The sequence below is a fragment of the Chionomys nivalis genome, chromosome 3 (genome assembly GCF_950005125.1).
Source record: "Chionomys nivalis chromosome 3, mChiNiv1.1, whole genome shotgun sequence".
NCBI lineage: Eukaryota > Metazoa > Chordata > Mammalia > Rodentia > Cricetidae > Chionomys > Chionomys nivalis.
In genome coordinates, this window is record NC_080088.1 from 46,237,042 (window position 1) to 46,255,307 (window position 18,266).

General features: G+C 44.0%; 1 protein-coding gene across 1 annotated transcript in view; it reads left to right on the forward strand.

Moving 5' to 3' along the window:
• The window catches only part of Drd3 (dopamine receptor D3), a 60,081-nt gene extending 45,003 nt beyond the window's left edge, over window positions 1-15,078 (forward strand). The window contains exons 4-8 of the mRNA XM_057765535.1: window positions 61-203; window positions 9,944-10,140; window positions 11,225-11,302; window positions 13,774-14,119; window positions 14,882-15,078. Of these exons, the coding sequence (XP_057621518.1) occupies window positions 61-203; window positions 9,944-10,140; window positions 11,225-11,302; window positions 13,774-14,119; window positions 14,882-15,078 (961 nt within the window). The remainder of the gene's footprint in view (window positions 1-60; window positions 204-9,943; window positions 10,141-11,224; window positions 11,303-13,773; window positions 14,120-14,881) is intronic.
• The last annotated feature ends 3,188 nt before the right edge of the window (window positions 15,079-18,266 follow it).

The following is an 18,266-nucleotide window of genomic DNA, read 5'->3' on the forward strand; positions in this document are numbered from 1 at the left end:
CTACGGACCTCTTTCACCTGGGTTCCCACCCTGCTTCAAGCCTGTCCGTATTCTTTACAGGTACACAGCAGTGGTCATGCCAGTTCATTATCAGCATGGAACCGGGCAGAGCTCCTGTCGGCGTGTGGCACTCATGATTACAGCTGTGTGGGTGCTGGCCTTCGCTGTGTCCTGCCCTCTCCTCTTTGGTTTCAACACAACAGGTAAGTCTGTTGGTTCCACTTCTGAACTCATGGGGTTCGCACCATACCTGAGCGGTTGTGTGTGGTGTCCTCCCCAGTATTTCCATCCTGTTCCGTGTGATGAAGTGGGTGTGCAGTAGTCTGCACAGCACTGGCCTTTGTTGGGTATAAAGTAAGAAGAGAGCAAAACCTCACCAGTTATTGTCATGAAAGTATGGGTTTGACCCAGCTCATGAAAAGTCTGTCTCACCCCTATTTTGAAAGAAATGTCATTGTATTCACTGGAAGAAATCTAACATAGATGTAAATAAGACTCAAAGCTATGTTAATAATTCAAGTGAGATCTGCTAATGAAAAGATAACTACTCATAACCAACCTACAGTGCAAGGTAACATATCATAAAGCCTGGAATAAGTTATATATTTCTAACTTTTTCTCCAGTAAGAATCATTTCTGACATTTGAGAACTAGTTCTGAAATGCATATTTTTATTTTTAATATGCAAAATTGTGGCTATGATAGCACAGGGCTCATCTCCTGGATGGATGGATGGATGGATGGATGGATGGATGGATGGATGGATGGATGGAATAATGATAATATTTGTATCGGAGATGACTTGTATTTTAACCATAAATCATCAATCCACATTTGCACCTCACATGATCTATCTTCTGGGCTCAGGAAATCCATATGTTGAACAAAAACTATTGAAAATGTATGATGAGAGGAAAGGGAAGGGAGAAGTGATATAACTATATTATAATTTCAAAAATAAAAAATATTTAGAAAGAAAATGTATAATGAGAGGAAAGAGAAAGGGAAATTTTGTAATTATAATCTCAAAATTAAAGAAATAATTTTTTAAAAGAAATTTTAAGTTGTTTTTTATTTTTGTTTTGTCAAAGTCTCAAATAAACCTGGGCTTAATTTTATTTTTTTATTGAAAAAAAAATTTCCGCCGCCTCCCAGCCTCCCATTTCCCTCCCCCTCCTCTCCCTCCTTTCTCCCTCTCCCCACTCTTCTCCCCTTCCCTCTCCAGTCTGAAGAGCAGTCAGGGTTCCCTGCCCTGTGGAAAGTCCAAGGTCCTCCCCCTTCCGTCCAAGAAATAATTTTTAAAAATTTAAAAGAAAATATATAATGAATGAGCATGTTTGCTAAGAAAAAAACCCAAAAGAATAGTGCTACAGAATCATGTAGAAGTCTTATTTTCTCCATCTGGATTGGCTCATTCAATTCCTACTAGACTGCAGACTGGTAAAGTCCAGATCTATATGTACTTACTCGTCACAAAGCAATATGTTTATGTACATGCAAATATTATTGAGACATTGTCATGTGTAAATATAGAAACATTCCAACATGTAAACAATCTTCCAGGCATCGTGCCATGGACAACAATTTTGGAAGTCAGAGCACACTGAGGAAGGCAGGCAGAGGCTCCAGAATCAGAAAGCCCTAGGTGAACTCCAGCTGCCCTATTTACCAGCTGTGCCTCCGTCAAGCAGCTGCTGGACCCTTCTAAGCTCAGCTTCCTTACTGATTTAAGACGGTAATATAGTGGGCACAAAGGAACAACTGCAAACGTATATTTAGTCAGCATATTTAGTTACAAAATTTTCAACACTTACTTTTATAAATGGCTCCCTACATTTAAAAAAAAAAAAGCCCAAAGGTATCATCTCCGGAACTGCAGGTTCCATGTGAGCTTTATAGTATATGATATAGTAACATATGTATCCTTATTATTACTGTTCAGAGTTACAACAAAACTGCATGTATCTTATATGTGACACAGGGGATTTTTCAAAGCAAATTTTAGCATAGTAGAAATTGAATGAAGTAATTCAAGTGGACAAAATAAGAAATCTAGACTTGATTGGTTTTAGTACATAATTTTTAAAAATTTATGTACATGAGTGCTTTGCCTGCATGGACGTTTGGTCCTTGAACCGTGTATGTGCCTGATGCTCACAGAGACTAGGAGAGGGCACAGGATACCCTGGAACTGTGACAGTCGTGAGCCACCATCTGAGTGGTGGGGAAGGTGTCCAGGTCCTCTGGAAAGCTCTCTTCAGTCCGCAGATATTTCTTATTGTATATGTTAACCCTAAGCTCTGATCCTACATCTTCTGTAACTCCTTTAACAGGAATTGGGATAACATGTGTAGATGTGTCGTGTACATACTACTTCTCAAGGTTAGTCTTCTTTCTCTGATACATTAAAAGTTAAGAAACAAAGTTATCAACAAATGCTGTCATAATATTTGGTCTGTGTGGTCATTTGAATGCAACTGGCCCCCATAATCTCATAAAGAAGTGGCATTATTAGGAGGTATGGCTTCGCTTAAGTAGGTATGACCTTGTTGGAGGAAGTGTGTCACTATGGGAATGGGCCTTGAGGTCTCTTCTGCTCAAGCTTTGATCAGTGTGACCTTCAGACCACTTCCTGTTGCCTACAAGATGTAGGACTCTCAACTACTTCCCCAGCACCATGTCTGCCTGCATGTCACCATGCTCGCCATCATGATGATAAAGGACTGAACCTCTGAACTGTAAGCCAGCCACCCTCAATTAAATGTTTTCTGAGTTGCCATGGTCATGGTGTCTCTTCACAGCAATAGAAACCCTAACTAAGACAATCTGTTCCCATTTTATTTCTGTGAGCCACTTCTTGACAGAGGGGCTGCTCATCTGCTGGCCTTTAGCCCATGTCACCATTTGCTGGGACAAGTGTAGTTCCCTGGGCTAAGCTTGGTTCCCCTACATGTTCTGGAATGTTGGTGGAGGAGGTCCTACTCCCTCTCCCGGGCACACACACATCCTGAGAGTAGCTGAAACCATCTCCAGATCTGACAGTAGACAGAGTTCCCAACTGATGTCAACATCGCAGGTGAAGAATGACGAGCTAATTGCAGCATGTTGGCGCCAGTGACATCATTATTGTTCTAGAAACAAAACCCAGGAAAATCGTCCCAGGATTGTCAAATTGAAAATCAAAAAAAAAAAAAAGACTTTTGACCTAGCTTGTGTGTAGTATAAGACCCCCACTGCTTCTCTCGGGGTCTCTCTCTTACTTTGTGTTTTATGTTGTTATGTGTGTGATGGTTGGTTGGTTTTACATTTGGAGGTCATCTTGTCTGTCTTTGTTTTTGAGACAGAAGCTCACTCAGTTGCCCAGGAAGGCCTTGAATTTATAATCCATCTGCCGTAGCCTCCTGGGTATCTGAGATTATACAACAAACCGGCAGAGGAGAGTCATTTGTAGTGGGCTTTTTTTTTTTATACCAAGCCAGGCTTTCTCTTACACCTAAGTTTCTTAGCAATACTGTACTAAACCCTCCAATTATTCTCATATTTGTCAAATGCAAAGTCCATTGTAAGGACCCAGTAGGTATTAGCTGGTGTCACTGTTGTGATTGTGTAATAGAAAGGTTTCTGTGCCTTAAATTGCAACTAACCATCTGCTCTAAGGAAGATATAAACAGTGAAGGTTCTCTGGGTGGTTGAGGGGAAGCCCAGCTGTCCCTTCCTAGAACACAGTTCAGGGAATTCTTGAGCAGAGCTCAGGCATAAAGAATCTAAGCCTTGGTCTCTGACACAATCTGACCCTCATGATGTACCTTCATTATCCTGATAGATGTGGCCTGTCTTGGTCAGTATTTTATTACTGTGAAGAGACACCCATGACCATGGCACCTATTATAAAAGAAAGCATTTAATTGGGGTTGGCTTACAATTTCAGAGATTTAGTCCATTATCATCACAGCGGGAAGCACCAGGCAGGTGTGGTGCTGGAGAAGAAGCTGAGAGCTACATCCTGATCTGCAGGCAAAGAGCTGCACACTGGGCCTCGCGTGGGCATTTGAAACCTCAGAGGCTTCCCCCAGGGACGGACTTCCTCCACAAGGCCACACCTCCTAATCTTTTCAAACAGTGCCACTTCTGAGTGACCGAGCATTCAGATATGAGCTTATGTGATGCTCATTTAGAGCATCACAGGGCCCTTCCAGCAACTTCCCCGTTGACAGGTTCATCCAAAAGCCCACTACAAATGACTCTCCTCTGCCAGTTTGTTGACACTCTCTGACAAGTAGAGGCGGAAAGGGCCTCAGGTGTTTCAGTTCCAGCTGATTTGGAGCACAGCTTGACTTCAGGAAATGTAGCAAGGACTTTTCATTTAAGGCTATGCCTGCCCCTTGTAGTGCTGACCTAGAGACCACAGAGGCAAGCTGGACTTCAGAGTTCTCTGAGAGCTGCTCCTGATCTTTGAATGGGGGGGGGGGGGCAGCAGGAGGCAGGATCTTGGGTGGGAAAGAGTTCCAGAACTGCAGGGCCTGGCTGACTGGTAGCGCCCCAGCTCCACCAGAGACCTAGAAGTTCAGCCAATCAAATCAACAGCCCCTAAGGATGCAGAGGAAGGTGTGCTGGAGCAAGAGGACAACCCTAAAGATCTCCGAATGAGCTCAAGCAAGTCCTTTCATTTCACTGATAAGAAAAACAGTATTTGAATTTCTGTTAAATCAGATACCCATTGTGTGGTTTTCAAAAGAGAGTTCTAGAATGAATAAGCAATAACCAGTGATCAGATTTAAGAATTCTTCTGGGTAAGGGACTCAGAGTTAAGAAAATCTTATCAACTGGCTTGGTTTTCTTTAGAAAGGAAGAAAATTGTTATTTATTTGATTTTAGCAATAGAAATGTCACTTAGCTTTCAGAACACTGGAGACAGGGGAACGTGGCTGCTCAAAAGTTAGAAAGAAGAATAAAAGCACAGTGTTTGAAGGAGAGTGACTCATCCTAAATCAGACTCATCAGCTTCTCCTGTCTTCGCAATTGAAGTGAGGTCAAATTCTTCAACAAGTCTAAAGTTCATCAGTCTTTCAAGTCAACCTTCTCTCGACCTTGCTGCTCACATTACAGCAAGTGCTCAGCCTGGTTCACAGAGGCCTCCAGAGCTCAGCCTGGCTCACAGAGGCCTCCAGGGCTCAGCCTGGCTCACAGAGGCCTCCAAGCTCCCCTTGCTACAGCTGTTTGTTGCTTTGTGTGTGTATGTAGTATGTGTGTATATGTGTGATGTATGTGTATGTGGTGTGTTTTGTGTGTGTGTATATATGGTACGTGTATGTGGTGTGTTGTGTGTATGTGTATATGGTATGTGTATGTGTGCATGGTGTGTGTGTGTGTGGTGTCTGTTGTGTATATTATGCATGGTTTATGTGTGGTATATGGTGTGGTGTGTATATGTATGGTATGTATGTATATGTGGTACGTGTGTATGTGTATTGGTATGTGTGGTGTGGTATATGGTTTGCAGTGTGTGTGTATATATGTGGTGTGTATGGTGTGTGTGGTGTGGTGTATGGTTTCTTCAGTGTGTGTGTTATGTGGTATGGTGTGTGTCACACATGCGTATAAAGGGCTGACGTTTAATTCAGGGTCTTCTGTATTGCTGTCCACCTTCTTTTTTGAGTCAAGATCTCTCACTGAATCTGGAGCTCCCTGATTTGGCTACACCAGCTGGCCAGTGAGTCTCAGAGATTCCCCGTGCGCACCCCCACTCCCTCCACTAGTACTGGGGATACAGGCGTGCTTATCTTCATGCATGTATGTTGGGGATCCAGATTCACATCCATGTGCTTGCACAGTGATACTCCACCCACTCAGCCATCTTCCCAGCGCCCTTTTTAGTGCCTTACTGCCCAGCACAGGAACTCTGAACCTAGCAGGTCCTCCATGAAGCTGAGCAAGTAGATGTGTCTTTGTGTCCTCACCCTGCCCCTTTTCTTTCTCTAGTTTTAGAAGGTAATGTTAAAGCCTCCCCATGCCTATCTGGCCTTGCCTCAGCATCCTATAGTCACGGATGCTTAGGTGCCGGGATAAAATGCTCCTTGGTACATTTTCCTTATTTGTTTTCCTCATTCTCATCGCCATCCAGTAGCTACCGTGCTCCCACGCAGCACTGATTTAGATCAATCATCCGACAAAGGCGCCCGCCGTGTCTCCTGAGGGGGCCTCAGCTGCCCACAGCACCTCCTGAGGACTCAACCGAGAAGCCTTCAGGCCTGCTGTGGCAGGAGGCCTCCCACTGCCCTGATGACTGGATGCCCACTCCAGCACTCATCGGCAGCTGACTTCAGTGTCGCCCTGCAACCGGGAGACCGCATAGCGCGGTGGGAGGGCTTCTGGCAGAGGCTGCAAAACTTGGTCAGAGAGTAGGCAGCGGTAGACTTCAGCGGAAGTCATGACATCGGAAGGGATGCCGAGGCAAGTTCAGAGACTGAAAGTGAGGCCCTCACGGTCGCGGAAGTCATGACATCGGAAGGGATGCCGAGGCACGTTCAGCGACTGAAAGTGAGGCCCTCACGGCCAATGACCCTGAAATAGCTCCTGGCTCCAGCTTCATTCTCTCTCTCCTCCACATACACAGTTGCAATGTTTTTAATGGAAAAATAAATGCTTGCATGTGATAAAACATTCATAAGGTGTAATGAGATACACACAGACTTCCATCTGTGTCAGAGTGCCTCCTACCCCAGATTGTCAGGGCCCCCCACACCTCCCCTGCTGCAAACACTAATATTCTGAAGGACATTGCTTGTAACAAGTACACTTATATATGTATGCATGTGTGAGTGCACGCGCGCGCACGTGTGTGTGTGTGTGTGTGTGTGTGTGTGTGTGTGTGTGTGTGTGTGTTTGAGACAGAGAAACATACTATACCTCCTTTTGACTCTGTTATTTTCAAGAAGAGTTCATTCTCCTGGTATCAAGGAGCACAGAAAAAGGGAGAGATTGTGTGCGCGGGGACAAAGGAGGAACCCTGCTCACCAAGGCCAGCAGTGAGCTGAATCTTGGGAAAGTAAGTCCTCTGGCCCTGCTTACTAACAAATGTTGAGACTCCTCCTCACCACAGGTGGCACTGAGATCTGGGCCAGCCAGTGACAGCAGGCGAGCTGACTTCAATGGCAGGGCTGATCACGACTGTGTGGCTCCCTAGAGACTGGGAAGGCCACCAGCTGCCACCCCATGCCTGCCCCCAACTTCATTGTCCCCAGAACAGAAGATGGCGTCGGTTTGGTGATCACTACTCTGGGCCGTATGTGCTGATTGCGGAGGGATGCTGATGCAAAGTCTGGTGAGATCGCATCAGTTTCACCCATCTCCAACAGAAGGAGAGGACTGGGGAGCAGTCTGTGAGCATTCTGGGACAGGCTGTTACTAAATGCCTCCCTGTCAGAGACCAGCTTCCACAGAAATACCACTTGCCAGGGTAGGGGCATAGGGAATAGAAAAATAAGTAAAGTGTACGAAGATGTGAGTAAAAATAATAAGACAGAAACACAGGATAGAGCCGGGCGGTGGTGGCACACGCCTTTAATCCCAGCACTCGGGAGGCAGAGGCAGGCAGATCTCTGGGAGTTCGAGACCAGCCTGGTCTACAAGAGCTAGTTCCAGTCCAGGCTCCAAAGCTACAGAGAAACCCTGTCTCAAAAAACCAAAAAAAAAGAAAGAAAGAAAGAAAGAAAGAGAGAGAGAGAGAGAGAGAGAGAGAGAGAGAGAGAGAGAGAGAGAGAGAGAAAGAAAGAAAGAAAGAAAGAAAGAAAGAAAGAAAGAAAGAAAGAAAGAAAGAAACGATAGTACCAGGAGGGAGTTCCAGTGAATATTGAAATCCCTGCATTTAATTTTCTATACACTTTTAAACCCAATACAAAAGGGGGAAGAAGGCAACAAGAGACAACAAGGCAAAGGACAACTCGAACAGTTAATTGCTTCAACATTTTGAGGCATCAAGTCATTAGCATTCTGGTGTGTAGGCAGTAAAGCCACCCTAGACCAAGTATCCTAAAGGCAGCCACTCCCCAGGTTAAACCTCCTGATACAAAAGAAGGAACAGAAATATTCTTTCATATCTTGACCATCTGTCAGGATGGAGTGGAGCTACCTGTATGGGCCACCTTCATGTCAAAAGAACCAAGTAACCACATCTGCGTCAGGATGTGTAGCCCTGGTTGTTGTCAACAATTTTGAGCAACCTCAAATTCTCTGACCTTCAGACAAGGTGGAAACAGGCTCACATTTTTGGGCCTCCATGCCTCCCTGGGTACTCTCTCTTTTCATTTTGGTTCTCTTCTTTCTCTCTTCCCTTCCCCACAAATATTGTCTTTCTCCAGACTTTTATTTCAATCGATACTTCTTGTCTTAGGTTCAAAAAACTCAGAAGTAAGCAACAATGATATAACAATTAAAAATGATAATAATCATAGCAATCATTTATCCTCATTATTTCTCATTGCTATTATGCACGCAATACTTTTATCCTTTTGTGGATGATGAAGCTAAAGCTGGGTGCCTCAGGCAACAATGCCAAGAGCACATAGCTAATAAAGCAGCTGCTCCGTGTCTTGCACCAGGCCATTTCAGACGACCAAGAGGCAGAGCACCAAGTAGCCACTCACTCTCAGCCATCTCACGTCTCAGGCCTTGTCTCCCAAGGTCAGATTTGGGCCTGCGCTGCCACTCTTGCGTGAAGATTGGAACAGTTTTGTCACCAGCTATTGCTAATAATGTAGATTGAGGCACAGAAGTGTCCCAGGAGTAGAAGGAGGTGGAAAGCAGAAATTACAGAAGGAAGGTTGGTTTGGGGTCAGGCTGGCTATAGAAAAGTATCATTCAGGCTTTGTTGCCTTGGACCACTTAGTAAACCTTCCTGAACTCAACCTGTGTATCTAAGGATAGAGATAGTAATGTCCCCTCCTATTGTGCTTGGGTAACATCATGTTTATGAAGCCTTTGGTTTATTGCCTGAAAGATGTTAGCTTGCTTCCCTTCTCCGTTTCAGGATGGAGCAAGTCTCTGGCCTGAGTCTGGGTACTGGATGACTCCCCACACATTCTAGTGAAGAAGGCAAAACCATAGCGCTTTCCAAAGAGAAGTCAAAGTGGCGCGCTGGTCCAAAAATTAGGAGCAAGAACTCTTTATTTTTATCTTTATGTGTATGTATGAGTACCAGCATGTGTGTATCTGCATAGTGTGAGTCACAAAGACCAGGAAAAAAGTGTTGGATTCCCTAGAACTAGAGTTACAGGTGGTGGTGAGCAGCCATGTGTGTGCTCAAAAATGAACCCGAATCCTTTCAGAAGCGGCAAAAGCTCCTAAAAACTGAATCATCTTCACACTCAGGGGAATAGGGACTCTTTAGAGTTCAGTCTCCTTCCCAGCTCTCTTTCCGTTCAAGGCTGGGATTCCCTGATTCCCGTCTTCTCTTCCGTCACTGCCTACCCCACACCCTGGATTCAGAAGAAGCGTTCGGCCATCTGTTCTTGCCTCCACACCAGCCCACTCTTTCCTAGGTGTGCCACCCTCCCAGAAGCCTCTGCTCTCCTGTTCTGTGGCCCTCTATAGCCTCTCAGGCCACATTCCTGTGAGTTACAACTGACCATTTGCATGGAAGAGATCGTCTGTCTAGCTAGACTATTTGCTCCTTCAAGGGCAGACACCATGTCTTATCCATCATCACAGCCTCCATTCAGGTCAGTGTCTGGAATATAATCACTGGGACATTTTCTTCTGAAGCCAACTGCAAGAAGTCCGAAGATGAATTAGCTTTCTTCCTTCAGAATACTGAAACACTGACAACATGCGTGCCTGAAACCATGCCTTCCTATCCACACCCCCACATCACGTCACACTCAGCACCCCATACTGAGGACGAACACTTGAATAATGGTGTCGACTTCTCCCCTTCTCTCACCCCCAGGGGACCCCAGTATCTGCTCCATCTCCAACCCTGATTTTGTCATCTACTCTTCAGTGGTGTCCTTCTACGTTCCCTTTGGGGTGACCGTCCTGGTCTATGCCAGGATCTACATGGTGCTGAGACAGAGGAGACGGAAACGGATCCTCACTCGACAGAACAGTCAGTGCATCAGCATCAGGCCTGGATTCCCGCAGCAGGTAAGTGCCTGGCAGGAACTAGCAGACAGCATGCCAGCCCCCGGCTTCCAGTCACATGCCCATCCATGCAGGCGGTACCAGGATCAACACGTAGGAGACAGATTCATATCACCTTCTACTCAGCTGGTATTCTCTGTGCTTGATGGGTAGGAGAGCCAATATTGAGAGTATACCGGATCTTCCTAGATCTCCCTTACTTGGTAAGCTGATAGCATACTTTCTAGATTGTTCCACTTCTCTCTGTGGTGGTAGAGTCTTCCACAGCAGCAGTTCAGAAGTCCTACAAAGTTTGATTTTACTGAACTGGGATGGGGTAGGGTAGCATTTCACTGTACTGTACCATGCACTGTTTGCCCAGGGTTTTTTTGTTTTGTTTTCCTTCTGAAACCACTCATCCCAAGAATTGTCCACTGATGCTTATCTTCCTGATCTGTCCCTGTGTGGAGGCGCTGAGCAGCTGGTGGGTCTCTCTAGACTCTACAAAGGATGTAGAGTACCTCAGCACTGATCTTTAGTCCCTGCACTTTAGATTTTGCTCACATTACTGCCTGGCATATGGTGGCCTCCTTGCCATGAATACCAATCTCTTCCAACCAACTAGCGTAAGGACCGTTATATCAAAAGGCCACTGTCTTCATGGGACTTGGAATCTGGACATGAAAATAGACCTCATCTCCACTCAAAAAGCAATGAAACACACCGAACTGACTAGGATGTTTGCCAGATGTGAAGTGAAAGCAATGAAGTGCCAAATAGAAAGTACCATGGACATTAAGAAAATGACCAATATGCGCGAGGCAGGGTTCCTGGGGAGAGAAAGAACTGGGTTTAGTCTTAAAGTCAGAACTAGTTTGGGTGTCTAGTGCAGTCTCTAGTTTGGGTGTGTAGAGGCCAGACTCTCAAAGTCCTAGGACATAAATAGAAAAAGATTATTGGTCCCCACGAAATAGTAGACCGCGACCTAAGCCTTAAGATACAAGCACAGTGAATTCCAAGTACTGCCATGCTACAAAATTGCATATGATATGGTTCGGTTTTGTAGAGATTATCCCACAACTGATTGTTTCTCCTTCAAACACCCCAGTCTTCCTGTCTGCGGCTCCATCCCATTCGGCAGTTTTCAATAAGGGCCAGGTTTCTGTCGGATGCCACAGGACAAATGGTAAGTTGGCCTTGTCTTGGATCAAGGGAAAAGAGTGAGAGATCTTTTCACTAAGATGTTGTTTTGTCTGGATTTCATTCCTACCACAAGGTGGAATGTCTCACTGACCTCACACATGTATTTGTAATATATGCCAAGACCCCAGAGTCTGTGTGATTAAGGTCTCAGGATGGGTTTCATCCAGTGACATTCAGAAATCATGGCACTAGTGGCATAGATCTCAGTGATTAGAGTCAATAACTTTCAGATGTGGTGTGAGGATGCTATCTAGAGACACCTGCAGTGAAATGGACACATAGGAAGAGCCAAAGAAAGAAAAGTTTCAAGTGTCCTGTTTGTTACTGACTGTGTACAAAACCGTGACAATTTCATGGTCCCCCCAAGCCTTGTCTTTCCAATTCAAGTCAGTTCTTGGCATGGCTCACTAGCATGGTGCAGAGAAGAACCTAAAGATGTCAAATACAAGACCATGGTTCCTCTTCCCGAACTCACATTAGAAATTAAACTTGAAAAACAGATAATGATGAAGAGTTGAGTCTTGTCCAGTCTCTCTCTAATTAATCAACAGCTCTGTGCACAGACCTGATGTAGCAATTAGAGACTCTTGCTGAAAATGAGATCAGATAGAGAAGCAGTTTAAAATCGACATGACAGATTCATGGTCTGAGGAGATGCCAAGGCTGAAGGAGAAGTGTTGACTTCACAGGAAGGATTGGAGAGTCATGAGGCTGCATTGCCAAGAGTGTGGAGAATTAGGTTCTGTCCTACCATCTGGGAATGGAAGTCTCTCTGCCAGCCAGCCATCTACACAGAAATCCGTGTTTCCCATATCAGCTATGGAGGTAGGGCTAAAGATTTACAGAACAAACTGAAAAACACCGTCACCAGCATAGAATCTTGGAATAGTCACTTTCTTCCTGTAGGACAGAATATTCACATTGGTGACATGGAAGTGGGATGTTCTTCAGTTCTATAGACACTGCCAAGAACTAATCCCCAATCCCAACTAGAACACCAACAAGTACCTTTCAGAAGTAATGCACTAGAAGTTAAATAGTGTGATTTTCAGATAATAGGTGCCAGCTTAATCATAAATATTGTCTTGATTATAGATTGGCTTCATATAATATAGTTATATTAATTAGGAAATTAATTAGGAAATCCTATCAAAATAAAAAACCAACTGTTCTGAAATCTCCAACTTGAAGACTTATATGTGAATCTCCCCTTGTCTGGGCTTGGTTCACGTACCAATGCTGCTAGTTTAGTGGAAAGATGGGAGAGAGGAAATGTAGAGAAGGGATAGCTAGCTTTATGACCTTTGTGGTAGGAATTGCAGAATCATGTTTCCTACTGAAGATTGACACAGTGTCTAATCTTTCGAATATGGAAAGTTCAAATGTCAAACACATACATTTTGACCCCCTTCTCCAGGCAAAAATATCAGAAAAAAATCACATTCTATTTTTTCCTAGGTTTTTTTTTTCTATCTTACATTGAAGCTTAGAGACAGTTAGCTAACATCCTGAAGGATAACATCTACTAAGTTGAAAAGTTATGATACAAATCTTAGGGTTTTTTTCTCCCCCCTTTTAAATATTGATATTTAAACTTCCAAAAATAAAGGTGTGGCACATACCTATAACCCAGGTATTTGGGAGCTGGAGGCAGGAAACTTCGTGGCAAATTCAATGCCAGCCTGGGCTATATGATACCCAATCTTAGAACAAAGTGGTATTAAATATTTAAAAAATTTTAAATGAAAAGCCAAAACAAATCCAGAGTCAGCATCAGCTAGCTTCAGCAGTTATCAATTTGTGACCAACCTTATTTCATCTGTGCTCCAACCTACAAACACACACACACCCTAAGAGTCAAATACCCAGACTAGAGAGATGGCTCAGTTAAGACTGGTTCAGCTCCCAGCATCCACATGGCAGCTCACAGCTGTCTGTAACTCCAGTTCCAGGGTGTCCAGTCACACAGAGAACATACAGGCAAAACACCAGTTCACAATAAATACACACACACATACACACATACATACGTACATACATACATACATAAATCTTTTTTAAAAAGAATCAAATCCCAAGTATCTAAGGCCCATACATTTACAACTCATAGATGCCTCTTACTGTAATTTGTTTGTTTAAGAACTCGAAGCATTTGTCTTGTAGGGTTTCCCATGTTCCAGATTTTGCTGACTACATCCCACTGATGATGGCAGTTAATATGTTAATTGCTATAGCCAGGTCTTTCAGACTCAGAAAGGCAAGACTACAGTGCTAGGGTGCCTTCCTCTTGGGTTGCTATGGTGATGGAATATGTCCTGTGGGGTTGCTGCTTTTCAGTTGTAAAGTCAGAGATGGATTTCATGTCCCTAACTTCCCATGGTCCCACCCTGCCCCCTGTAGGATGTACACGAGAAGGGTATCCTCCTTTTTCTTTTCATTATCTTTCCGTTTCAGGAACACATAGAAGACAAACAATATCCCCAGAAATGCCAGGACCCTCTCTTGTCACACCTGCAGCCCCTCTCTCCCGGCCAGACACACGGCGAGCTGAAGCGCTACTACAGCATCTGCCAAGACACTGCCTTGAGGCACCAGGGCTTTCAAGAAGGAGGAGGAGGGATGAGCCGGGTGGAGAGGACTCGGAACTCCTTGAGCCCCACCATGGCACCCAAGCTCAGCTTAGAGGTTCGAAAACTCAGCAATGGCAGGTTATCCACATCCCTGAAGCTGGGGCCCCTGCAGCCTAGGGGAATGCCACTTCGAGAGAAGAAGGCCACCCAGATGGTGGCCATTGTGCTCGGTAAGTCCGAGTTGCTAATTTGGGTCCGGTTAGATGGTTCGTTGAAGCTAGTGCTGGATGCTGCAGTAGGGCAATCATAGCTGCACTTAAAAAACATTGGAAATTCAAATATAAATATCTATATCTCAACTGAAAAGGTTTCTGTATGAATATTAACTCTTATGAAAACTCAAAAGACCAAAATAAAATTTATGAAGTCACTTAACTTAGGTTATCATATAGAATGATAATGTATAAATTGAGCGATAATGGTTCAGCGAAAGTGTCTGGCACACATTGGGTATTTAATAAATATTTACTTATTTCAAAATATAAATGAGAAAATAAGAAGGCAAAACTCGGCTGTCGTATGATATGATGATACCTAGATCATCTTAGATAAGAAAAAAAGAACAAAATAGATCCATCAAGATGTCAAAAGTGATTATTTTTGAGTAGTGGGTGGTTCTTTCCTTTCTGTGTTCCTGTATTTATCAAGTTTTCTACTATGTATATGGCCTGTTTTCAATTTTATAGTAAAAAAAACAAGTCTTAAATTCTAACATCTAATTAATTAATGTTTGGTAAATCACAGATGCCACATAGCATTAGTGAAAGAAAAGGCGAATCAATGAATGGAAGCCAAGTTAAGCAAACAGAAAGTAGATGGCATATAGAATTCCCAGCATGGTGCCCAGCATAGACACGGCTTATGGGCTGTTTTCATACAGAGGAAAGTGGCAAGCAAACCCTTCACCCGCATTCTCTTTCTTTGCCACCTAGGAGCCTTCATTGTCTGCTGGCTGCCCTTCTTCCTGACTCATGTTCTCATTACTCACTGCCAGGCATGCCATGTGTCCCCTGCGCTTTACAGAGCCACAACATGGCTAGGCTATGTGAACAGTGCCCTTAACCCTGTCATCTATACCACCTTCAACGTGGAGTTCCGCAAAGCCTTCCTCAAGATCCTGTCTTGCTGAGGGAAGAGAAGAGGCCACACTCCCTTTACTCACTTCAAGATGCCAGGCAGATTGGATCCCTGCCCACCAGGGTCTGCCTGAAATGACTACACTGTGTTCTGGCACGTGTGGCATGAAGATTCGGGAAGCAGGACGGCCCTGGTTAGGAATGACCAACTGTTTATTCTGCAATAGAATGGTCTACCTCCCCAGCTTACATCTGACTTCATTCTGCCAGGCTTCAGATTGATAAGTGCTGGGTAATAACTCAGAGAGATGTTGGTAAGAAGTGTATGGGACACACACAGAGAATTGTCACTGGAGACGTGATGCATTGGAGTGAGAGAAAAATGAACAGGTCTCGGCAGTCTCACCCTGCCAGGGGTCCTTGAAATCACAGCCAGGAAGCCAGCCGTCTCGTAGACAGTCGATTTTTCTTCTTTCAGACCCGTAATTAACTGTCAGCACAGTTAACCTTGCGCATCCATGGGACCCATTTGCTGTTTTTCCTTCACTCTATCCTGAAACATGAAAGGCAAGGCCAATGTTTAAACCTTTTTGTAAGATGGAATTGGCTGCATTTGGTGAGGGTCTGCTCACCCGGAGCAGACACTGTCCCACATTGGGACTCTGGTTTGTTTCCACCCTTACTGCCCTTACATTACACGTTAGCTCTGGCTTGGGGAGGGGGTCCTATGCTTTATTCCCTGACTATCTCAAGCCAATTGTAGTGTCTTGATTTCTGGAATCATTCAAGACAAGATGGTTAAAGAAGGTAAGCCAGTTTCCTCTGCAGTGTCATGCTGAGCTTTGTGGTTTAGAAAGTGCCTTCTGTATGCTATCCATCACTAGGTTTTCCTAGCTGGGAGCTTCTATCTGCTTGACAGAGGCCCAAAGCCTTCAGGTCTTGATAGCCACCAAGTGTGTGGAAAGTGCTAGTCGCCTCCCAGGTTCTGAATAGATGACTGTGACCAAGGCAGTCTCTTCTCAAAGACTTTACTCTCCCCTGGCCTGATGTTTGCCCATGTGTGGTAGTGACTTGCCTAGACTTGCGAAGGCCCTCGGAACTGAGGGTGCTAGGGGACAGCCACCCCAAGTCATCACATGATGATCTATAAAACCCAAGTAAGATCCTAGCCACGACTCTAACAACTGTGTTCAGAGCATAACAGAAACCGGGTGTGGCGACTCAAGGAACGAAACCACCAGAAATAATAGGTAAATGGCATTCAAAATTGCATTTAGATGGAGCTATAATATATACATCATTTACCTTCGCACCTACAGAACTTTTTATTGATTTCAGAATCAAGGTCAAATTAATAGATAATTTATGAAATGCTGTCAGCCTGAACTTCAATAAATTTACCTTTCAGAGCATTGGTATATAGCATGATAGATAATGACTGGCATGCTGTTAAAACTTTAAAGAGCCCAAGAACTTCACAGAGGATTCAAGGCCTCACCCACCCCAGCCTTATTTGTCTGACCTTAATGAGTTAGTTGCCTGATAGTCGTGAATGCCTGGTGCCAGCACTTCAAAGTCTTATTAGCTATAATATTTGCTATTGTAACACAGTATGAGAACCCAAATCCTCTCTGTGCACTGCCTCTTATATTGAGTGCCATAAAGTATGATTGGTTTTTGTTACAGGCAAAGCTGATTCCTGGACACTTAAATCTGCAAAAATAAAGGTTGATGATTTCTAAATTTCCCCATTCAAAATAAATAAAAACAGATGAGCCTGTGGGGTAAAATAGAGTTCTATGTAAAAATAATTGGAATCTAGAGGCCGAAATATAAGCATTGGTATTGATACCTTCGTGAGGAAGAATGACAGCAGTTAATTTTTTTATTCCATTTCATTTTATTTTATGCATATAAGAGTTTTGCCTGCCTGTAGTATGTGTGCCGCATGCAAGCCTGGTATCTGCAGAGGTCAGAAGAGGTCCTTGGATCACCTGGAACTGGAGCTGCCATGTTGGAACTAGGAACTAAACCCAGGTCTTCTGGAAGAGGGGCAAGTGCTCTTAATTACTGAGCCATCCCCCCAGTCCATTTTACGTTTTCTTGGTATCAGATAACTAACCTTTACAATAACCTTAGGTAAGATGACTTTATTTTATAGATGAAGATACTGGGACAGAAGGAGGACACTTGCCCGCACGCAGCTCATACACTGTCAATAAGTGTGCATACCTGATTCCCATGCTGGGACATGGCTTCCTGCCTAAGAGGAGAGGTGGAAGAGATCCTAAGATGAACTTAACCCTACCCTACCAACCATCTACTGTACCCAAATAACTTTCCTACATTTTAAAACTATGTCTCAACTCTGACATCTCAAAGCTGAATTGAGAGCTATTAAGCACGATGAGTCCTATTTTTTTTATAGACAACGAGCAGGTATAAGCACTGTGCACATAAATTATCACCCTAGTAGACTATAAGCTTCCAGTGGAACATAGAGCACTTAGCCAAGTACCTCAACTTCTGGGAATCCAGCCTAAGATATTGGTTTCATTCTCCTGCCATGTTTAAGGCTTAAAGCAGTAACATAGGCAATTCACACTCTTAGAGAGCTATTGGTTCTGCATTCTCCTTCACTTAGATAAAAAAGAACCAAGGCTTGGAACTGTGGCCCTAGTTGGTTAATGAGAGCCAGTTGTACCGAATCCCAGCTCCTTGTTCATTCCACTTTTCCACATCCCCGAAAGGACTTGTAAGAACTTTGAGCTCCATATAGATACAATGTAAAGTTATACTTCTACCTATTGGCCCCACAGTCTCTGTACAATTGACTCTGTTAGTCTGTACAGTGTCTATGTCCCAGAATTTTTTGGTCTTGTCTAGGAAGAACTTCAAAGAGAAATCCCAAACATACCTCCAACGTCCTCACTGTGTCCTCTTCATCTTAAAACCCTCTTGCTGCTCCTCTCTTCCTCCCCACCATGAGCCAACACCTTCAGTCTTAGGGCTTATTATTTTCATTGCCAACATGGCCACAAGACTCAGAAGAATGTTGGACCGAATAAATCAGGGCATAGTTCTTGGGGACAGCTCTTCCAGAACCCAAAGAAATAGCATTCTTTCCCAAACTGTTTGAGTAAACTGCAAACAGTACAGACATCTTAGCATATTCCAGTCAACATTCAACTCAGGGTCATAAGGAAATAGTTCCCTCTTCTAGAGCATCACCTTTTAGTAT